The sequence below is a fragment of the Astatotilapia calliptera genome, chromosome 13 (genome assembly GCF_964374335.1).
Source record: "Astatotilapia calliptera chromosome 13, fAstCal68.1, whole genome shotgun sequence".
Taxonomy (NCBI): domain Eukaryota; kingdom Metazoa; phylum Chordata; class Actinopteri; order Cichliformes; family Cichlidae; genus Astatotilapia; species Astatotilapia calliptera.
In genome coordinates, this window is record NC_137434.1 from 15,708,585 (window position 1) to 15,731,476 (window position 22,892).

The following is a 22,892-nucleotide window of genomic DNA, read 5'->3' on the forward strand; positions in this document are numbered from 1 at the left end:
CTTAACTGGTTTTAATTTAAAAAACCTATTTTTTGATACAATGTTATTAGTCTGTTCATCAGGCCTCTGCATCCATTTACATCCATCTATTAAAACTGGCTTTGGAATGGATAAAACAGGCTAATATTAGGCTTCGGGAATGGTCTTCCCAACCCTAACCTCAACCTTACTGAAAATTTGTCGATTACACTTAAAACCGGGTCTATGCTAGGAAACTCACCCATTTAAACTCTACCAATTCTGTCCAGAAGATGGTCAAATATCCAGCCATAATTACTCCAGAATCTTGTTGACAGCAACCAAAAATGTCACTCTGAGGTGTAACTTACAAAGGGACGTTTGTATGGGCAGAAATCTGTGCAATCATAAACTGAATTTGAATAAGTTAAATTTGAATTGCTCAGATTGAATCTGAACTGTAACTTGAATAAATGCTTTTGAAAACTGAATTTGAATTAGTCTAATTTGAAATTGAATTTATGGTTTGAAAATGATCATCACTAAATTGTATATATGCACTGTTTTGCATGTTTCCCTACTGTAGGGGTCTCTGTAAGCATACAGAGGGGGTACAAGATGACAACTTTGGAATTCTACTAGAAACACTCGATCATATTTGTTGTCAAAGCTGAATTCAGGGCAAACTACGCTAAATTAGCGTTTTTAGCTAGCAGCTACAATAAGCATAAAAGTTACCTTACGGCTATCATTTGTTAACATGACGCTTGTTCTTATACATGTAGTACATTTATTACCAACCTGAGAGTTTATCCGCTGGTCATTCGACATGATGAATGACTTCTGAAGTCTTAATTCAGCTCAAGATGCTGTAGATTCCCATCAGTAACACTTTCGGTCCGCTAGTAAAACGTAGTTCCATTAATCTGCGCTTGAACCGGAACCGGATGCAAGTTCCAAAAAACTGAATTTTGGAACTGAAATTGAATTGTAGAACTGAAACTGAATGGTGAGAAGTGAGACTGAAATTATTCGAGAGCTGAATTTTTTAAGGATAAAAATGCAGTTTCAAAGCAAATCAATTCATTTTCAAAATATAAAATTCAATTTCAATTTAGTGATGATCATTTTCAAACCATAAATTCAATTTCAAATTAGACTAATTCAAATTCAATTTTCAAAAGCATTTATTCAAGTTACAATTCAGATTCAATCTGAGCAATTCAAATTCAAATTTCACTTATTCAAATTCAGTTTATGATGGCACAGATTTCTGCCCATACATTTGACCAAATATTAGTGGACATGTATTTATATGTTTGACCCTGTCTTGATTAGAGAAAATCCAAAATAAATTCATCCTGTGCACCCAATTCTTGTTTTTTTAAAGTGACTCAGGATGTATGCTGTACAATCATTTCATCCTTGAAAACGATGACTTTGTCACGGCCAGTGTTGGTCAAGTTACTTGAAAAAAGTAATCAGTAACTAATTACTGATTACTTCCCCAAAAAAGTAATCCCATTACTTTACTAATTACTTATTTTCAAAAGTAATTACTTAGTTACTTTTTAAAAACACGATTTACAACCTGAAGAGGTGATAAAGCGATAGATCTGTCAGCCCAATTCTACTTTTTCTACACATCATACAAAATGTAATCAAATGGAAAAGTCTTTTTTTTTAACTTGTTTTATCAGTTTTAATCTTTTAACTTTATGCATCAAGCAAAAATTTAATTATATGCAACATTCTATGACTTGCATAAATTAGTTTAACATTTAAACCTATTTTCTGCACATTCCAGCACATAAAATAAAATATTTTTTGTGTTTACACTCACTCTTTCAAATAGATGCAAGTAAAACACAGCAGAAAATAAATCAAGTCAAAGACTCAGCGGTCCTGTTGCTCTTATTTCACCTGTAAAGCAGGACTGTGGTAGTCGGAGGTTTACCCTGGTGCAGGTGTGCCGCGGTCAGTTGAAGAATCCGCGACTTTCTCTGTGAATTTCCCATTACATCGTTGCGCACTCTGTGCTTGCTTGGAAGTTTAGGGGTTTTTTTTCGCTGTAAAAAAAGTTTTCTTCCCACGCACGATGGACGCTAATGTTTTTGTCACTTTTTAATGGAATCAAACTCAAAGGTCAGTACTTCCACGCTGCACGCTCATACTCTCTCCCACAATCGATATGTGATCCATTGTTGATCTGCACACAGCTGTTGTCACTAACGGCGCACTCGCTTACGTCACTGTCGTGAGACATTCTTGCAAAAAACAAACAAACAAAAAAACAAACAAACACGGTTTTAGTAACGCAGTATTCCTACGGGAAAGTAACGGTAATCTAATTACCGTTTTTGCAATAGTAATCCCTTACTTTACTCGTTACTTGAAAAATTAATCAGATTACAGTAACGTGTTACTGGTAACGTGTTACCGGTAACGCGTTACTGCCCATCTCTGGTCACGGCCGAGGCCGCCTCAAAGGTGAAAGGACTCAAATGCAGGATGCTGAACAGCACGTAAGTAGTTTTAGAGACTGTTTATTTACTCAGTAAGTGTTCATAAACTGGAAAGTGAGGTTAACAAGTGCGGAGTGCCACAACTGAATCAAAGGGGTCTTAAGCAGCCTGGGCTAAGTAAGCAATCTGGGTCAGAGTCACTGTAAATAGAGTACAGACGTTCAGGTATGGTTCAGGAGAAATATGGATAAGCCGTTTGTTCTGAATCTTCCTTCATACTTCGTACTTGCCGCGGGTGGTCGGTGGTGACGTGGAGGGGTGAGTGGTCCGGGTGTGTGGTCCGAAATTCCTGGCGTGGAGGCAGGGAGGCAGGCAGGTGGTTCAGGTGAACAGCCTGTGGGACTGTCAGGTGGTCCAGTGTCCGGGTTGGAGCTCTTCGGCAGAGATTAATGTTTGGCAGCTTGGTGTGGCTATGAGAGAAACACACGATGAGACAAGGTAATTCACCAAGCGAGTGCGAACTCACGGTGGTGGCCTGCACTAACTAGGGTTAGCTGAGAATCTGGCAAAGAGAGGTTGAGTACGCTGGCCTTATGAGTCCCCGGCTAAATTACCCACAGGTGTGAGCAATCAGCAGAACACTGAGGCTCCTCCCAGGGGTGGAGATGCCGGCTCGGAGGGAGACACACTGGCACACACCTGGACCATGACAGACTTCAAAGAAATCATTAAAAGCCAAAAAAATAGAATGACATTCATATCAATGATGAGTTTATGTAAATGTTTGACCACAACTGTATGTGTACTTATGACAAAGTGGAACTAGAGTACTTTTCTTATTTTAAAGTCAGACAACAATCATTTATCAAAACCTTACTGGTTTAAAATATTTATGTAGAAAATAACAGGAAAAGGGATCTAATGACCCCACTCCCTCCAAATCCCTAAATGCTCCCGTCCCCTTCCCCTTTTCAGTAGGTTTTCCCCCTAACACAGTTAAAAGAGCATGGTAAGACTTATGTAAGTCCTTCACTTTTTTTTCCTCTCTCAGGAGCTTATTTGCGCAAATTACAAAGCTTGATTCTGTAAATGATTTTGCTTTATCGGTTGAATGTTCTCATTGACTCACTAGAAAGCCTGTAGTGTACTTTTTGTAGAAACCAGGCACAGATTCGAATCTTGTATTCTCTACGCTAATCCAGCACCTCTCTGTTGGATTAATGTCATTTCTCTGTAGAGGGAATAAGCAACTTTTTTTTTCTGCTTAAAAAACCTCATGGATCAAAGTCCCTTACAGCCACATCCTACAATTGTCAGTAAGCTGTGGGTGGACAGAGGAGAAAGCAGCAGTATTTGAGTAAAACCCGGCAGTAGTGGGGCAGAGGGTGAGAGGCGTCGGCTTGTCTGATCAGCTGAGGTTGACTGAAGCTATCACTGTAAAGCATGTGTGCGGCAGCTCTGGAGGAGTACTGTGGGTCCATTTTTTGGGTGAGTTAAACAAGCAGAAAGACTGAAGAATTAATTCAAACAAACATATAAGACTAGTAACATACAAAGTAAATTGTCTGGAAGGTATGTTGAAAATGACAGCAAACAGACATATAACACCTTATAATACCATGTCAGGGACATGTTGATGTCATAGTTTTTGGCGTTTTTTTTTATATTATTATTACTTATCTTTTTACTTTGGCTTTTGATTCTAACTAGTTGGCTGTTCTAGCTTATTGTGTTGTTACCTATTGTTTGTTGTCCTGTTTTATTGTTTGTTTTAATTGTCTCATGCTTTTACTGACTGTGAAGCACTATGGTCAACACTGTTGTTTTAAAATGTGCTATCTAAATAAATTTTGATTTTATTTGATTTGACCTTATAATACCATGTCAGGGACATGTTGATGTCATAGTTTTTTGCTTTTTTTTTTATGCTTTGGAGAAATAAAAGCTGTAAGATAAGTGAAGCTGATTAAAAGGCAGTAAAAATGAAAGATATACGTGTAAAAAGCTGTTCATGTTATTGTGTCAGTCTGTTCAACACAGAATGGACAAACAAGAAGGTCATGGTTTCTATTTGTCACAGCAACTGTGAGACATCTTCCAAAAAGGCAGAAAAGAAAATGATTAACTTTCTGGTTTCAGAAAGTTTCTGGTTTCAAAAAGTTAATCAGTTGAACTTTTAAAACAACTTTATGGTTCCCTTAGAAGGGCAGCGGGACTTTGTTATGTATATGTGTTTGTTTGTATGTGTTCTTCAGAATGTTTCATATCTGAAGCGACCAGACCCAGACCTTCCACTATGTGTGGAACAGACAGTTCTTGTATGGATCCCCCTTTGTTTCCTGTGGCTCTGTGCCCCATGGCACCTGCTGGCTCTCTGTCAGAGTGCAAATGTAAACACAAAACAACTGTCCAAGCTCTACATCTGCAAACAGGTAAGAAATACTATCTAATAAAGACATCTTCATAAAAAATTGTTGTTTCAGTTCATAGCTTAGGTAGCTGTCTTCTAGTTTCAAATGTTTAACTGTATACTGCAAATAAATATTTTTTACTGTAAGGTTTTACAGGATTTACAGGAAAAACTGAATGAGATTTTTTTAATATATAAAATATGAATCAAATTACAGTAAAATGACAGTAAAAGATGACAAAATGACATTAAAACTAGTTTATGTACCTTTACTTGGATTTGTTGACAATTAACACATATGTTGTGTTTTGATGGAAGCATTTGTTGCGCATTCTTTTTATCTTGAGTAAAAGAAGGATGTAGTCTGAGTTTCTAATCATTTATTGCCTCAAGCAGTTCAACCCATAAGCATGTACATGGATCTCTTTGATTCAGAAAACCACAGTCTGCAAGCAGTTAGCTGTAACCAACGTCCTGAAAGAGAGCGACCTTTACTTAACATTACAGAGAATTATGTATGATGCTTTTAATTGGTCAAAACTGTTGGGGAGATGCCGTGGTTTAGACTTGGCAATCCCTCGTTGGCCCAAAGGCTGGTCGCAGCCTTCTGGCACTCCGCTTTCCTCCGGTCAGGCGAGGACACATCTGGGGTGGTAACCTGCCTCTCCCATTTCTGTATAACAGCCTGGTTTCATGTGATGGTGGTCATGGTGGTATGTGAAATGCATACTTATTCCAGGCTTTGGTATTGTTCACTGTACTGCAGCCAAAATCATAAAAATGCATATAAACTAAGATTCATGAAATATTTGACCTCACACATTCATCCCAAGAAAATGGTGACAACATCTATAAATGTTCCTTTTATGAGTAAATAATTTCCATTTAGTATTTGTAAACCTTCACAGGGTATATTTTTAAAAAATGGTGCATTTTTTATTGGTTATGTACTTTTTTAGAATCATTGACCAAAACTGGTAAATATACCATAAACTTATAAAAACAAAAATACATGTTTTATATTTTTCTCAAGATATATTAATGAGCTTGGACAATACATGTTAAATGCCTATGAAATCACAGGATTGTATAATTAAAAATACTATATGATTTAATAGCATTTTAAATTAAAAAAAATTTTTTAATAAATTTTGTAACACTAAAGTGATCATAATGTATTTGGAATTGCTTAGTTTTTTTTTAATACAAAAATGTCTGTAAGAAGTGAAGGGTTTAACTCCGGAAGATTTCACATTTTAGTTTTAAAAAGAAACTAGGCGTGAAGGACGGGCACTTTCCATCTAAGCTTAATAGCAGTTCGCTTTCAAGTCAGCAACGATACAGAAAGGAAACAGACTTTATATGGAGAGGTCACTGTGGATTATGGGATGCTTACAAACTGACAGTTTGGAATTTTTACCTTTTGGAAGAGAAGGTGAAGATTTTTTTTCAAAAAGCTAGGGAACAATTCATCAGAGGAAAATGGATCATTTATACAAATATAACCTAAAAGACCTAACAGTGCTTACTTTTGTATAAGCACAGGCCAGAACAGTCTGACATTGTTTGTTGTAAAAACAGCAATAGCTTCTTTGAAAGGAGGAAAAAGGAGCAGTCACAGTCAGCAGCAGGGCACAACCGTACACACTGCACCTGCAAGTCAAGTGTAGCAAACACAGTGTTATTAGCACACTGTCTTTACTCTAGCTTGGCACTAAATCTCTATGACTAGTACTATTCTATATAGTTAACAGAGGTGTTAGTTAACTATTAAACAAACTCTTTCCTAGCATGATACTGAGAGCAGGCTTGCTAGCAAAGCTAAAGGCTGAAGTGATGTTAGGGTTTTTATCTTTTTGGCTACCTGCAATAGATACTGTTCAGTACACATTTTATTATTATCATTATTATTATTATTGTTATTTGCATTTAGGCAGCTTTATTTATTCAAGTGACCCTCCAGTCAAACAGACTTGCTTTTCTTTCTTTCAGCATTCATTATATGACTTATTGGTGTCAAGGGGTATGGTAAAAAGGTGAGTTTGAATAAGCATTTTAAGGTAGTTCAGAAATTGTCATAGCTGTGGTGTTTCAGTGAAAACCCTAAAAGGTTATCTGTACATCATCAGGACCTACTCTAAGGAGCTTGGAAAGAAAAGCGTCTGGACTTCTTTAAGTTGCTTGAAGACGTTTCACCTCTCATCCGAGAAGCTTCTTCAGTTCTAAGGTCAAACGGTGGAGAGTCCCAGATTTAAACCCAGTGGGAGTTTCCCCCCAAAGAGGGACAAAGGACCCCCTGATGATTCTCTACCTAATCACATGAGCCAAGATGTGAAAACGGGTGTGGGTCACAATGAGCCAGGGTTTCGGGTGAGCTCATTGTGAAACGTGGCCCCACCTTATCATGTGATTTCCTGAGATCAGATGGCCCAGGGTGTGAGTGGGCGTTAAGTCGTCTGGGAAAGGATCTCAAAACTGGATTATAGAAGGCAGACAGTTGGTGTCGTGAACCACCGCCTCTGTTCAAAGATGGTCACTCACAGTGGACATAAATGGCTTCTTTCACTCCTCTTTCAAACCATCTGTCCTCTCTGTCCAAAATGTGAACATTGGCATCCTTGAAAGAGTGACCTTTGTCCTTTAGATGCAGATGGACTGCTGAGTCTTGTCCCGTGGAGGTGGCGCTTCTATGTTGTGCCATGCGCTTGTGAAGTGGCTGTTTGGTCTCTCCAATGTAGAGGTCTGGGCATTCCTCGCTGTCTGTCTTTCTTATCCTCCCTAACACCAGCTAGGGAAACCCTGGCTGATTGTGACCCACTCCCGTTTTCACACCTTGGCTCATGTGATTAGGTAGAGGATCATCAGGGGTCCTTTGTCCCTCTTTGGGGGGATACTCCCACTGGGTTTAAATCTGGGATTCTCCACCATTTGACCTTAGAACTGAAGAAGCTTCTCGGATGAGAGGTGAAACCTCTTCAAGCAACTTATAGAAGTTCAGACGCTTTTCTTTCTAACTCCTTAGTCCAGCGGTCTCCAACCTTTTTTGCACCACGGACCGGTTTACGCCCGACAATATTTTCATGGACCGGCCTTTAAGGTGTCGCGGATAAATACAACAAAATAAAACTAGTACTGGTACCGAAAAAAAGAAAATTTATTCATAACACACGAAAACCGAGTAAACGATAAAAACGATAACAAGATAACGCTGAAAACTGATAAAAACCCTGAAAACTATACATTTCACACCTGAGCCTCAACTCTCGCGGCCCAGTACCAAACGACTCATGGACCGGTACCGGTCCGAGGCCCGGGGGTTGGGGACCGCTGCCTTAGACTACGATGACCTCGATGACTGAGAACCTTCACAGACACCATCAGGACCTACACAAAAATGAGGCACATTGCTAATCTGTACGCTGTGTAGCAGTTTGCAAGTATGAAGAATTACAGTGCTTTAAAGGTTTTGTTTACCGTTACCACTAACATTTTCTGTGACTTTGCAGGGACCTTTGTAGAACTACGTAGAAGTACAAAGTTACCGTAGTCCTGATTGTAGAACTTTGAAGTTTTTCTCTCAGTGTTTGCTCAATGTGCTCATTCAGTGTTCTTCATTCTGTAAAGTTCTTGTCTCCCTCTTTCAAACTATTGTTTCTCATTCCCTGTTTTGTTTTGTTTTTATTTTGCTAGTCATTTTTCTCCTGTCTCTTGCATTTAGTTTTTCTTTCTTTTTAAGTTTTGCTTTGTTCCCCAGCTATGTCCATTTCCCTTAATTCTTATGTGTGGATTTTATAACCTATTTCCTTTGTTCTTTGTCAGGTCATATGTTAACCTGCCTTCAAGTGCTCCAAGTTCTCTGAAAAAGCTTGATTTTTGCTGTTCATTTCCCCCTATGGACTGTAATCATCCTAATTAAAGATTAGTTTTCACTTTAATCTGAGGGTTTCTCAGTATTGCATTAACATTCCCCTCTTTCCACACTTCATGCTAGTTCACAAATGCATTTTCAAATGCAGAAAAATAGCTACACAATGAAAAACACAATAATGGATTGGATTTATATAGCGCTTTTCAAGGCACCCAAAGTGCTTTACAATGCCACTATTCATTCACTCTCACATTCACACACTGGTGGAGGCAAGCTACGGTTGTAGCCACAGCTGCCCTGGGGCAGACTGACAGAGGTGAGGCTTCCATATCGCGCCATCGGCCCCTCTGGCCAACACCAGTAGGCTGTAGGGTAGAGTGTCTTACCCAAGGACACAACGACCAGGACAGAGAGCCCGGGAATCAAACCGGCGACCTTCCGGTTACAGATACGCTTCCCAACCCCCTGAGCCACGGTCGCCCCAATCAATACATATATTACTCATTTTACAGACTGTGCAAACCTCTTTACAACTGCACCTATTGTTAGGCTTTTTCATTATTTTCCTATATTATTCTGATGCCTTGACTGCATGCTGAGGTGGCAACCCCAAACAAAAGTACAGTAGTATAGGCCTATTTAACACCATATACAGTTTACATGAGACAATTTTATTTCTTATGTGAATGTTATTTATTTTAACTGTCATAATCAGGATGTGACAAGTGATAATAATAACAACTGTACTGCATTAAAACATTCACAGCAGGTGGCTATCCAGTCTTTAAGTGATGAACCCTGCCTTCGGGTCAAAACTACTCTGCATTTATTAAGGCTGTTGTGTTTTTAGCATATTTAATGCTTTGTATCTTTTCCTACTTAATCTGAACAAGCCCCTAAAAAAGGCTGTGATAACTGTTGACCTCTCTCAATTTTTATTACCACTATTCATTTTAAAACTCAGTTTTGAAAACCTTACAATGTAACAACAGCCCAGCCCATGCAGCAGTATATTAATGACCAACCTCGTACTGTGAATGGATTATCTCAGTAATGACTGACTTTTGGTCCATTTACATCATCCCGACATGTAATTGCATTTGTCCCTAAACATTGGGAAACCTCACGTTAACTTTTGTCGAGTTGAAAAAAGTTAGCGTTCATCCTCCAGCTTCACTGTGTTTATATTATGCTAACCATAGTTGTGTATCTAGCCACCATGTAGCACATCATTATATACCAGCTAGTCCAACTACAGTAACCATATAAATGTCACTGCTGTTTAGTTTCCTGTCGTCATTTATGTCGAAAGTGATAGCAGAGCTTTACGTTTTAATTTTTCAGAAATCCCTGAATCAGAACATGGTATATTATTCAGTCTTCAAAAAATTTTAGAGACTTCCTGCACACCACTAGAGGGAGCCCATGTACCACCAGTGGTACGCGTACCACAGTTTGAGAACCTATGACCTACTGAATTTTATTCAGATGTGTTGCAGCAGGGACACATGGAAAAATTTGGGAAAACTGGCCCTTGAGGACTGGAGTAATATAAAAAGAACAATGTTTTTCCAAAGGTCAGTGTAAAAAAAGAGTGTATACATTGAAGCTAAAACACATGTAGTGTAAATTCACTGTTAAGGTCAAAAACACCAAGAGGCCATTCTCTGTGAGTTTATTATAAATGCATATACTGTGTATGAAATGTTCTAACATGGAAAGGACAAGTCATTTACAGCAAAAGGGCAAAGAGATGTCTCATTCTGCGTATTTTAAGCATCTGTTATCACTTCTCTAAAACCTTGAAGGAATGAAGGGAAAGAACTTAGTTTTAAGTATTTGTTATCTCATGAAAAAAAAACATAGTATTGGTCAAAAGTTTATGCAAAAGATTATTAATTTTTTTTTTTGCATAAAATAACATGATTTATTCTCCTGTCTGGTCTGTGTTTTCTTCCTTCAGCTTGTGGCGTCTCTGTTGTTCCTGACGGCCATAGCACACCTGGGAGTCACACTAGGAGAAGATTTTGGTCCAAACAGTGACCAATCTTCAGAAAATGCTGCTGCATACTACGCAAATCCAGTTTTATTTGCAGTCACATGGGTAAATTGAGCAACCTTTATATTTATTTATTTAAATTTGAAAGGATTTGTTTTTATGTTCTGATGTGTCTTCTTTGTTAGATCCTTGTCCTGCTTTGCCATGAAGGATTAAGACGGGAAGGAGCAATAGACTCTGCCTCTATTTTCTTCTTCTGGTTGCTCCTTGTATTGTGTGACATCTTTCCTTTCCAGACCCTCCTACGAGAGGCTCTCAGACTGGTATGAGTGAAGACATTTGATCAAGTTGGATTTAAAGTAGAAGACAAATAGTAGATTTACTCAGACATGGTGCAATAACTTGATATGATTGACTTTTAGCTCTCTATGTGTTGCATAACACACCATTTTCATTTTTCTTCGGGACCCTTTAAAGTTTTTCTTTCTCTCATTTTTGGCAATTAGGGCGAGGTCCGTGATGTCCCACGTTTCAGCCTTTTCTACATTTCTTTTGGGCTTGAACTGATTGCACTAGTTCTTTCTATTATGGCTGATATTCCCCCAGAAGCTAAAGACTTTATAAAAAAGGTACCCTTTATTTGTTAGTGGTTTTGCTTGTTTGTTTTCCGAGGGCAAAGTTCATAAGGAGTCAAATGTTAATCTTGTTTTTATCCACAGAATCCTGAAGCAGGTGCACCATTTTTGAGCAGAATCACTTTAAACTGGTTAAACAGGTAACATTAAAGTCAGTATAGTAGGAATCTTAACAAGCACCTACATATGTGCTCCATGTCTTTTCATTGTTTTTACAGTATGGTCTTAAAAGGCTACAAACAACCTCTGGTTCAGGAGGACATGTGGGATCTGAATGAGAGTGATAGCACTGCTTTCATCAATGAGCGTTTCCAGCATTTCATGAAGCCTGAGTTGGATGCAGCTAGGGTCCGCTTCCAGAACAAGATGAAAAACAAATCAGCTAAAACCAGAGACAGTGCCCAGGAAAACCCACAGCAAAATGGGCTTTCCAGTGGTCTGGGGAAAGGAGTCAGTCAGGATGTACTAATGATGGTGAGAGCATTCAAACACTTCCACACACATGTACACTATATTGAGCTACAGTCTAAACGGATTTTAATAACATCACTAATCAACATCACTATGTTTTTTTCTGAATAAATCTCATCAACTGTGTTTAAACGATCTGTTCTTTTAGGAGGAAAGGGGGAAGAAGGAAGATGAAAAGAAGAAAAAGGACAATAAGGAGGAAGAGAACTATCCCAATTCATGGCTGATTACCACCATTTACAAGACCTTTAAAAGGATTCTGATTGAATCTGTCTGCTTCAAACTTCTGCAGGATGTGTTAACCTTTGTCAGTCCTCAGCTTCTTAAGTGAGTAAGATATTACAGAAGGTTACAGAAATAAAACAACAGATTTAAGAGAAGAACAATGTTGTGCTTGTACAATGTCGCTGGACTTAAACCAGCAACTCAGCTGTGTTGTACCCTGTATTGGACTACAGTGGTCTCTTAATAGTTCACTGTTCTGACTTTCTGATGCATACTTTTCAAAAAGAAAAGGAAAATATTGAAACCAGTTCTTTTTATTTTTCTACTGGACAGAGAAGATGCAGACTCAGAGTGGTCAAAGTATTTATAATCATTTTATTCAATATATTATCTTCCGGAAGAGAGATCCGCACGATGTAAGCATCTGCAGATCAAGGTTCAAGGTTCAAGGTTCTTTATTTGTCACATATTTAAAATTAAAGGAATTTGAAATGTACATTGTGCCTGGGTTTAGAGTGTCTGGAAGAGTCCTGTCTCAGTCAATTATAGATGATGTGAGAGGGCGGATGTGTGTGTATTTAGGGCCCGGATGGCTTGGGGATAGAAGCTCCTCTTGAGTCTCTCTGTCCTTGCCCGGATGATGCGGAACCTTCTACCAGATTGCATAAGTTGGAACAGTTTGTTGCCAGGATGGGACGGGTCCTTCAGTATCTGCGCTGCTCTAGTCCGGCATCTCCTGGTATAAGTGTCCTGAAGCGGGGGGAGAGCAATCCTGCAGCAGCGTTCTGCTGTACGGATCACTCTCTGGAGAGCTTTTTGGTCCTTCACACAGCTGTTCCCAAACCACTGTGAGGATGCTCTCCACAGCGCCTGTATAGAAAATCCTGAGGATCTTTGGAGAGACCTCTCCGTGAATCGCTACCTTATCGTGGTGGAGGGGTTTGTGTGTCCCAGGGATCCCAGGGGCTATGTTGTCTGGGGGCTTTTGCCCCCTGGTAGGGTCTCCCATGGCAAGTTGGTCCTGGGTGAGGGACCAGACAAAGAGCGATTCAGAAGACCCTTATGAAGAGAACATCAAGGGAACAGTTTACCCTGCCTGGGATAGGGTTACCGGGGCCAAGTGCCCGAGGGCAAGCGTCTGGCGGCCGGGCCTTAGTCCATGGGGCCCGGCCGGGCACACCCCGAAGAGGAGACATGGGCCCATCCTCCCGCAGGAGGCGCCATAGGGGTCGGGTGCATTGTGTGCCGGGTGGTGGCCAGGAGCGGAGGCCCTGGCGGACTGATCCCCGGCTGCCAAGACTGGCAATAGGGACATGGAATGTCACCTCTCTGGTGGGGAAGGAGCCTGAGTTAGTGCGTGAGGTTGAGAGGTACCGGCTAGATATAATCGGGCTCACCTCTACGCATGGCTTGAGCTCTGGAACCAGGAAGGTGCTGCACCTGGAGACCCTGTTGTCCTGCTGGGAGACTTCGACTTCAATGCAAGAACAGCGAGACCTGGAGGGGTGTGATTGGGAGGAACGGCCTCCCGAATCTGAACCCGAGCCGTGTTTTGTTATTGGACTTCTGTGCAAATCACAGTTTGGCCATAACAAACACCTTGTTCGAACATAAGAGTGTCTATAAGTGCACGTGGCACCAGGACGCTCTAGGTCATAGGTCGATGATCGATTTTGTAATCGTATCACCAGACCTGCGACCATATGTTCTGGACACTCGAGTAAAGAGAGGGGTTGAGCTGTCAACTGATCACCACCTGGTGGTGAGTTGGATCAGGTGGCGGAGGAGGACGCTGGACAGACCCGGTGCACCTAAACGCGTAGTGAGGGTGTGCTGGGAACGTCTAGCTGAGGCCCCAGTCTGCGAGATCTTCAACGCACACCTCTGGCAGAGCTTCAACAGCATTCCGAGGGAGACTGGGGACATTGAGTCCGAATGGACCATGTTCAGCGTCTCCATTGCCAAAGCTGCTGCATTGAGCTACGGCCACAAGGTGGTTGGTGCCTGCCGTGGTGGTAATCCCCGAACCAAATGCTGGACACCAGAGGTGAAGGGAGCCACCAGGCTGAAGAAGGAGTCCTATTGGGCTTGGTTAGCCTGTGGGACTCCGGAGGCAGCCGACAGGTATCGACAGGCCAAGTGGAATGCAGCTTGGGCAGTGGCTGAAGCAAAAACTTGGGTGTAGGAGGAGTTCGGAGAGGCCATGGAAAAAGACTTTCGGACTGCCTCGAAGAGATTCTGGCAAACCGTCAGGCGTCTCGGGAGGGGAAAGCGGTGCTCTACCTGCACTGTGTATAGTGCTGGCGGAGCGCTGCTGACGTCTACTGAGAAAATTGTCAGGCGGTGGAAGGAATACTTCGAGGACCTCCTTAATCCCACTGACACGTCTTCCGAGGAGGAAGCAGAGTCTGGGGATGAGGGGAATGACCCGCCAGTTTCCGGGGGCGAGGTCACTGAGGCAGTTAAACAACTCCTTGGTGGCAGAGCCCCTGGTGTTGATGAGGTCCGCCCCGAGTACCTGAAGGCTCTGGATGTTGTAGGGCTTCTTCAGTTGTCGTAGGTGATACATGCACTGCCTAGCCTTTTTGGTCTGGACCTGAATGCGTGCAGACCTGATCTGAAGCATTAGAAGCCTATAACCTATATTATAGTCAGCTCCCTCCTCCTGTTATTTTGGTACTTACACGTCACACACAGTTTTGATCAAAACAACTTCTGCGCTACACTCTGCCTCTGCAGCTCTGCACAAGACTCCCTGTTCTGCACAGTTTCCTGTTCTGCACCGTGTTCCAGTCTTGCTCAGCAATTTATGACCTTTAAAACACTTAATGAGTGAAAAGTGGCCTCTTAATATTCTGGTCTGCATAAAACAAAAATAATCAGAAAATAAGTACTAAAAATATATATATATTCCTTAACAAAAGGAAAGGAATTTATACAATTATCTGTCACAGATGTTTTTTTTTTTATTCACTTGCAGTTACCTTTTACAATCCTTTGGGTTAACTATTCCCTATTGTCAGTCTGCGGGACCAGCACCCCTATACAGGAAGTCTGGGTCAGCTCTCTGTTTAAGAAGTTCTAATCGCTGGATGAGTATTACCCAGCAGGCAATGCAGAGATCAGATGGGGCTGATGTGGCTCAGGGAGCTCGCCCAGCTTTAATGGTCTCAAAATCGTCTGTATGTTTTTCCTGCTTATCTGATAAAATCCGGGGCCCGAGTAGCCTTGCAGTCCTGGCCTCCGTCAGGCACATAGTTACAGCGGCTCCCCTCTTTATTGGTGTGCTTGGTATTTAAGTGGGTTAGCTTTAGAGGGCTTGACAGTAGGCCTCAAGGGTATGTTATGTGTAAAGGGCTGAAGTAACCTGTAAGAGCTATTTACATTAAAATGGGTCAATACTCAGATTTTTACCTGTACTGTTTCACAACGGGTTAAAAGGTGAATATCAACAATTTAGACTTTAATTGTACGAAAATTATAATGAGTTAATGCTGAGTTTTTTCTTAACACTGGAGAGGAGACAGGCACGCCCAGGTCTGAAGATGTGCTTATCTCAGTGTTCTGTAGTCCTGACCACCGTCAGGCACAAAGTTCACTTTGAGATCCAATCTTCTGAACTGTTCATCTCACAGCAGATGAAGGGAAGAGCAAAGAATGCATTTGGGCGCTCTCTTTTATACTCTCCCAAGTGCCTTTTTGCCCCCCGTTCTCTCTCCTCCTATCTAGTCATTCAAGCACATTGTTCACTTAGGATCATCTGATGTCCAACCACACAATATGTATTTGATTAATCAAAGTTTACTTCAACAACACTTCTTTACATTTTCTTCGTAATTCTTAACATATAAGATCTCATGACATTTGAACATTTAAGAGACATCCTTCACATTGCTGACACCAATAGGTAAAGAACTAAGTTGGATCATGTCTACAGACACAAAATCTAGACTGTTTCACTACTCAAACTACATTTCTCATTTAACATATTGATCAAGCTTATATTTTGATTTATCTTTAAACAAAAAAAAAAAACAATAAAAAATGAGGATAAAAATAAAGATTAAAACTATAAATCACTTTAAAAAAAAAGGGATGTTAAGCCTTTTCACCCTCTCTCTGATGTGATGAGAAGAAGGCAGGGGGTCTTTAATCTCTCTCTGTCCCTCATGTCTTGACACTAGTCATTCATAACCGATAACAGGAGTGGCAGGATGAAATGAGGACATTGTTAGATAAGTGCTAAAGATGAAGCTGGAGATTAGCATGTTTTCTTCTTTTTTTTTCTGTTTTTCCTAGATTGATGATCTCGTTCACTCAGGACAAATCCAGATATGCCTGGGAGGGCTATCTGTATGCAGTGTTGCTGATGGTGGTGGTTCTGCTACAGTCTCTAACCCTACAGCAGTATTTCCAGCGCTGCCATGTGCTGGGGATGAAGGTTCGCACTGCACTTATGGCTGCTGTGTATAAAAAGGTAAAAACAGGAGTGACAGAACACCATTTATTGACATTGGTGTGAAAAAAAAATCAAATGCTGTATAATATAAATTACTGTTACACATTAGAAGAAAAAAATTACTAGTCATAATTTTCTGCTTAAGTCAGTTGTCAGATGTTTCAGTTATAAATAACTTTTATCAGCGCATACTTGTCACAGAAAAACTATTTACATTATTTCTTAGATAAGGTCAGCTTTGCTTTTTTCAATATATAGGGTTAGAGTAGGATTATGGTTTTAAAAAAAGTGACACAAAGACCCATCTCCTGCTTTGTTGATGTACTAAAACATACAGAGTAAGACAAAATATCACTTATATGCTTCTCTTACTTAATTTTCACCCCACTTTCTAATTAATAAGCCCTTTTTATCCCTTTTCTAAGGCATTAGTGGTGTCCAATGACACTCGTAAGGAGTCAACAGTAGGGGAAACGGTGAACCTGATGTCAGCAGATGCCCAGCGCTTCAATGATGTGACCACCTCTATCCACCTGCTGTGGTCCTGCCCTCTGCAGATCATCATATCCATTGTTTTCCTGTGGCTGGAGTTAGGACCTTCTGTGTTGGCAGGACTGGGAGTCATGGTGTTAATAATTCCAACCAATGCAGTGCTAGCAACCAAGGCCAGAAAACTCCAGGTCAGGGGAAATACTAGCCAAATCTTCTGTACACCTCTGTGCGAGATTCTAAATCAAGATAATTCAAGATGAGATTACACTGCAAATTTTAAAGTGTTATTCAAGATGTTTAACTAAAGTATTGCATTGACTGTTTAATAGCTTTTGATACAGTCCGCCCACTTTCAGAGGCTCAAAAGTAGATAGACAATTGAGTGACGCAGCATACAGGCGTTTAATTAATATTAACTATAATGTGAAAAAAGTGATCTCGGTAACTCTGAGCACATGATTCTTGCTGGTGAAAAAGTTGGGGGGGGGGGGGGGGGGTTTCTAATGAATTACACAGAATAAATTGCTGTTCAAAACACTTTAAGTATTGTCTTATTGCCTGTTTAACATGAGCTACATTGTGTCTCTTTTCAGATAGAGAACATGAACTTTAAAGATAAGAGAATGAAAATCATGAATGAAATTCTAAATGGGATCAAGGTGAGCTCCCTTATTCAGTGTATTCATGGTGTATGTAGATGCCTTCCTTACATGTAAGGCTTTGATGCTTCAAGAAACTGCAGTAACTTGAACAATAAGTGCTCTGCTGCCGCACCCTTCCTTCTGCCTCACTGCCTCCTCACTGTCTTTTTCTTTTGTCTCCCACCAGATTCTGAAGCTGTATGCTTGGGAGCCATCCTTCCAGAAGCAGGTGGAAGACATTAGAGGGGAAGAACTAAAAGTCATGAAGAAGTTTGCCTACCTACAGTCCATCTCCATCCTTACCTTCCGCTGCAGTCCAGCTCTGGTGAGTTCTGTCAAGGAGCTTCACAGAGATTAGAATCAAATGGTAAAGAAACCTTTTTTCTTAAACTGTCTGTACTTGCAGGTTTCTCTGGCCACGTTTGCAGTATTTGTTAGTGTGAGCAACGATAATGTGTTAACTGCTGAGAGAGCTTTTACTTCCATCTCTCTCTTCAACATCCTCCGAGCTCCTCTTGCCATGCTGCCTATGCTCATTGCTTCCATTGTACAAGTAAGTGAACAGAGCTACATCACGCACATGTATCAAGCCTGTGATAACATCAAACTTAACCTGTTCTTTGAATTTTCAGACAGCAGTGTCTAAGAAGCGCCTGGAGAAGTTTCTGGCAGGGGAAGACATCGACAGTGACATTGTGCGCCAAGACCCCAGTTTCAGTATGTTCACCATTAGAATTTGCACTTGTTCTACAGCTGAAGATTGAAGCTTAGTCACAGTTTTTATGTGTGCGGATCATCTGTTAAGCTCTGTCTTGGTCTGTGTTCATTTTTTAGATACTGCTGTGAGCATATGTGATGGTTCCTTTGCTTGGGAAAAAGATGCAAAGCCTCTGCTGAAAGAGTATGTCTGTGTTGGTCATCACAATTTACTAGTTAACTTAATTAACTGTGAGATGTTCACCAGGATTTTTTAGCATTGCTTAAGTTTTTCAAGTCTGTTTATTTGCCCCTGATGTGTTCACAGCATTGAGTATAGTTATTATGTGTCTCCAGTGTGAATTTGGACATTGAGCCTGGTCGGTTGGTTGCCGTAGTGGGAGCTGTTGGGTCAGGAAAGTCGTCTCTTATGTCAGCCCTCCTTGGAGAGATGCACAGTACCAAAAGTTTTATCAACATTATGGTAATGGCTTTTTCCCCGTTTGTATTTATCAGTGTGTGTTAAAAAAACATGTAAAATCCATAACATCTAATTACGTCTTAACTAAAATAACACAAATGTTCACACAAATGTTTTTTTGTTTTTTTAACTCAACATGTAGCATGACTGTGGCACAATCAAATTAAGTTTGCTTCAGTTTTTACTTCAGCGCCTTCCCTCATCTTTCACGAAGGCAGAATACTTTATTATTCCATAAAGAAATTATGTTCGTTATTTTTTTGTTTTTTAAATACAGAGAAAATCAATGTTGATTGAATCATTTACTGAGTTTATTTAATGACTAAAAGTATAAAATTCCTCTATATAGCAGTATCTATGCATTCTCAATCATCCAGATAAGGATATCCCAAAAAGTTCATAGTGTATTTAGACTCATAGACTCCCACTGAAAACAATATTTCTACATGAAAAGCATAAACGTTTTGTGATCTACATAGTAGTAGTTACATTCAAGGAGCACAAAAAGCGTATAATTTAACAATCACAATACAATATTTTAATTTTTTTAAAATAATTCAACAATTAAACATTAAAGACTTTAAGAAACAAAGTAAAGATGCATAAATAAAAAAAACATCACCAGCCTAATTCATTCAAGCCAGTTTTGATAATCTGGTCTAAACTCATCAGTATTGAAGGAAAAAACAGCTGAATAAAGAAGTATATTTCTGCACAAATTTTGTGAAATGGAGGCAGATGATTTGCTTATAACTCAAACCATTTTACCCACAGAATAAACTGTTCTCTTAGATTTCCAGTAAATTGATTTGTTTTTCACCTAGCCACTGTAGTGTTTGGTCTGGATAAAAATGTGTGGATGCCAGGTTTTTTTTTATGATAAGACAGATGTAGTGAGACATCTGTAATTGAGTCATAATTTGTTTCTTTCCAGGGTTCTCTTGCTTTTGTACCGCAGCAAGCCTGGATCCAAAATGCTACTTTGAAGGATAATATCTTGTTTGGATCTCCACATGAGGAAGAGAACTTCAAAAAGGTCATAGAGGCCTGTGCTCTTGCCCCTGACCTTGAGCTGCTGCCTGGAGGAGACCTCACTGAGATTGGAGAGAAAGTGAGTTACACTTTGAAAGGTTCAGGTTTTTGGTTACACAAATATTTTTCCTGTATGCAAATACTGTGTATGGCGTTTATTATAAACACATGTAAAATATTTGTTTCTTAAATACATGACAAAAAAGTAACAAAACAGAAGAGCTCTTCTGATTATAAAGGAAAGGCTAAAAGAGTGTGTCTCTTTTCCCCTCCTTTCTTCTCTTTTCAGGGTATCAATCTCTCAGGGGGTCAAAAGCAGCGTGTGAGCTTAGCCAGAGCCGTCTACAGTCAGGCTGATATCTATCTATTAGATGACCCTTTGTCTGCTGTGGACTCACATGTAGGAAAGCATCTTTTTGAAAATGTAATTGGACCCAATGGATTACTTAAAGACAAGGTTTGTGCTTAAAAACATATGCTAACAATATTAAAAATGGGGATTAAGAATAACCCAATCATTTATAATACAATAAGGGTCTGGGGGGAAATGCGTAAAAGGTTGGGTAGAGAAGATTGCACTTCATTCTTGACTCCTTTACTGAGAAACAAAGGTTTTGTTCCAGGAATGTCTTGTAGCATGTTCGATAAGTGGCACAAAAAGGGATTAAGGGTAATTGGCGATTTGTATCAAAACAACACACTGATGAACTTTGAGCAATTGCAGTCAAATTTTAATATTCCTAGAGACCACTTTTTTGGCTTTCTCCAGGTTCGTAACTTCGTTCATTCTAGAATTCCACAGTCTTCAGAAATAGTTATATATGATGATATTGAGACATTTCTTATTAAGCGAAAAGACAGAACTCATTTTATCTCAGCTTTTTACTCTCTCCTATATACTCTTAGTAGCAACACACTGAGCGCTATTTATAAATGGGAGAGAGATCTTAATAATCAATATACCGAAGAGGAGTGGAAAGGAGCCATTAACATGAGTAGTTCCACTTTTACTTGTAACCGCTTGCGAGAAATCCAATACAAAATCATACATCGCCTTTATATAGCTCCTAATGTCTTGCATAAGATTGCACCTCATATTTCCCATCTTTGTAGTAAATGTCAAAAAGAAACTGGCACTTTTTTCCATTACTTTTGGGAATGTAAATTAATCAAAAGATTTTGGAGCTTCATATCTCAAGAACTAAGTAATATTTTTAACAACCTAATTCAAAGGGACCCCGGGTACTTTCTTCTTGGCCTACCCTCAAAAGAATTAACATTGAATCACTTGCAGCGCAAATTATGTCACAAACTATTGCTGGTAGCTAGGAAATGTATTCTCATTAATTGGGTTAAGGATAAACCTCCCTCTGTGACGTTGTGGTACAGAGAATTATTTAAAGTTATTCCTCACGAAAGAACTGCTGCTATTTTAGGAGGAAATGAGGGTCTCTTTCTCAATGTTTGGTCCCCTTTGCTTTCTTATTTGCCAAATGATTTGTCCCAACTGTTGAGGGGGGGTGGTTGCGATTAAGATGTTCTCAGTTAAATAGGAAGCAAGTGTAAAGGACAATTCATTCTTGGAGTTTATCTTTTTCTCTTTCTATATCTGTGGGTAATTGAGTGAAAATATGTTTTTTTGTGTGTCTGTGTGGATGTGGGTTTTTTTGGGGTGTTTTTTTTTTTCTTCTTTCTTCTCTGTTTGGTTGTGTTGTTTTATGCTATTCTTGAACGAATAAAAATTGTATATCAAAAAAAAAACCATATGCTAAACATTTTACTTTAAAATTAATATTTTAAATAGAAATCAGTATTTAAAGTGAAAAAAACGCGACCATTTCCCATTTAATTTCTTCTGAGGAATCTTGACAAATACTTTCTACACAGGATATTCCAGCTGTTACTTGCTTAGAAAACATGGCGTCTAATTTGTAGTATTTTACATCATTTTACCCAGGACCTGAGCATTACATAGAGGTTACAATAGGCTAAATATCACACTAAATGACCAGGATAACTGAATAGCTAATTATGAAAGGTTAGGAATAAAAGCCACTTGGAAATGGAATTACAAGTTAGAAAAGGTTTGGCTTTATAACTGATTTTTAAATGATTAAACCAATTATTGTTAATTCAGTCTGTGAACTGAAACATATTCTCTTTTTTGATAAATACAATTTATAAACATATTTAAACATAATTTATGTTTTTTTCTTTCTTTTCCTTTAATACTTAACAATGTTTTTGTAAATCCTATCTAACCCTATTTGATTGGTGAATTCTGACCATACAGACTCGTATCCTGGTGACTCATGGCATAAGCTTCCTGCCATACGTGGATGAAATAGTGGTTTTGGAGAATGGAGTCATTTCTGAAGTTGGATCCTATGAAACCCTTCGTGCCAGTGGAGGAACTTTTTCTAAGTTTCTCGACACATATGCCAAAGAGCAGAGCAATCAGAGAAATTCAGAAACAGGTAATTACAACCTTTTCTTAGTATATTAGGAATATGATCTGCACACATCACATGTTTTTGTTAGCTGTACAACCAAAACCTATGCTAAAATTATACATCACAAATATGAATGAATTAAATTTCTTTTTGTCATCTTTTATGAATACTTTGTGTTGATGTTGTTCACATATTGACCCAAATACCATAAATTACTGCCATATATATAAAACACCATGTATATTGTTAATTTAGGTGAGGGCCAGGACGCAGAAGACTTTGAGCTCATCCCAGATGGAGACAATGCCCAACCTGACGGTGCTTCGGAGGACACTGTTTCTCTTACACTGAGGCGAGAAAACAGCATCCGCCACAGCCAGCGCAATGGCAGGTTCGAGCTTGTTAAAGTTGCAGATGAAACCAATGAAACAGCTTGTCTCAAATAGCATCTTTAGCAGAATGTCCATTTCATTCTTTTCCTCTATTTTTTTTAGTGTCAGATTAAGAAGAAATATTTCCATTAAAAAATCTGCAAATGCTGATGAAACACAGAAAGGCCAGAAGCTTATAGAGAAGGAAACTATGGAAACAGGACAGGTAACAAAAT

General features: G+C 39.5%; 1 protein-coding gene across 1 annotated transcript in view; it reads left to right on the top strand.

Annotated features, from left to right (window-relative positions):
* Positions 1–3,670: 3,670 nt before the first annotated feature.
* LOC113035395 (ATP-binding cassette sub-family C member 2-like) overlaps positions 3,671–22,892 on the top strand; it is a 37,867-nt gene continuing 18,645 nt past the window's right edge. The window contains exons 1-21 of the mRNA XM_080288119.1: positions 3,671–3,911; positions 4,679–4,855; positions 10,665–10,805; positions 10,886–11,023; positions 11,207–11,329; positions 11,420–11,475; positions 11,554–11,809; positions 11,955–12,133; positions 16,331–16,508; positions 16,916–17,170; positions 17,576–17,641; positions 17,811–17,948; positions 18,030–18,176; positions 18,256–18,340; positions 18,458–18,524; positions 18,677–18,803; positions 19,735–19,911; positions 20,122–20,289; positions 22,126–22,309; positions 22,541–22,676; positions 22,780–22,882. Of these exons, the coding sequence (XP_080144245.1) occupies positions 3,867–3,911; positions 4,679–4,855; positions 10,665–10,805; positions 10,886–11,023; positions 11,207–11,329; positions 11,420–11,475; positions 11,554–11,809; positions 11,955–12,133; positions 16,331–16,508; positions 16,916–17,170; positions 17,576–17,641; positions 17,811–17,948; positions 18,030–18,176; positions 18,256–18,340; positions 18,458–18,524; positions 18,677–18,803; positions 19,735–19,911; positions 20,122–20,289; positions 22,126–22,309; positions 22,541–22,676; positions 22,780–22,882 (2,946 nt within the window). The 5' untranslated portion in view covers positions 3,671–3,866. The remainder of the gene's footprint in view (positions 3,912–4,678; positions 4,856–10,664; positions 10,806–10,885; positions 11,024–11,206; positions 11,330–11,419; positions 11,476–11,553; positions 11,810–11,954; positions 12,134–16,330; positions 16,509–16,915; positions 17,171–17,575; positions 17,642–17,810; positions 17,949–18,029; positions 18,177–18,255; positions 18,341–18,457; positions 18,525–18,676; positions 18,804–19,734; positions 19,912–20,121; positions 20,290–22,125; positions 22,310–22,540; positions 22,677–22,779; positions 22,883–22,892) is intronic.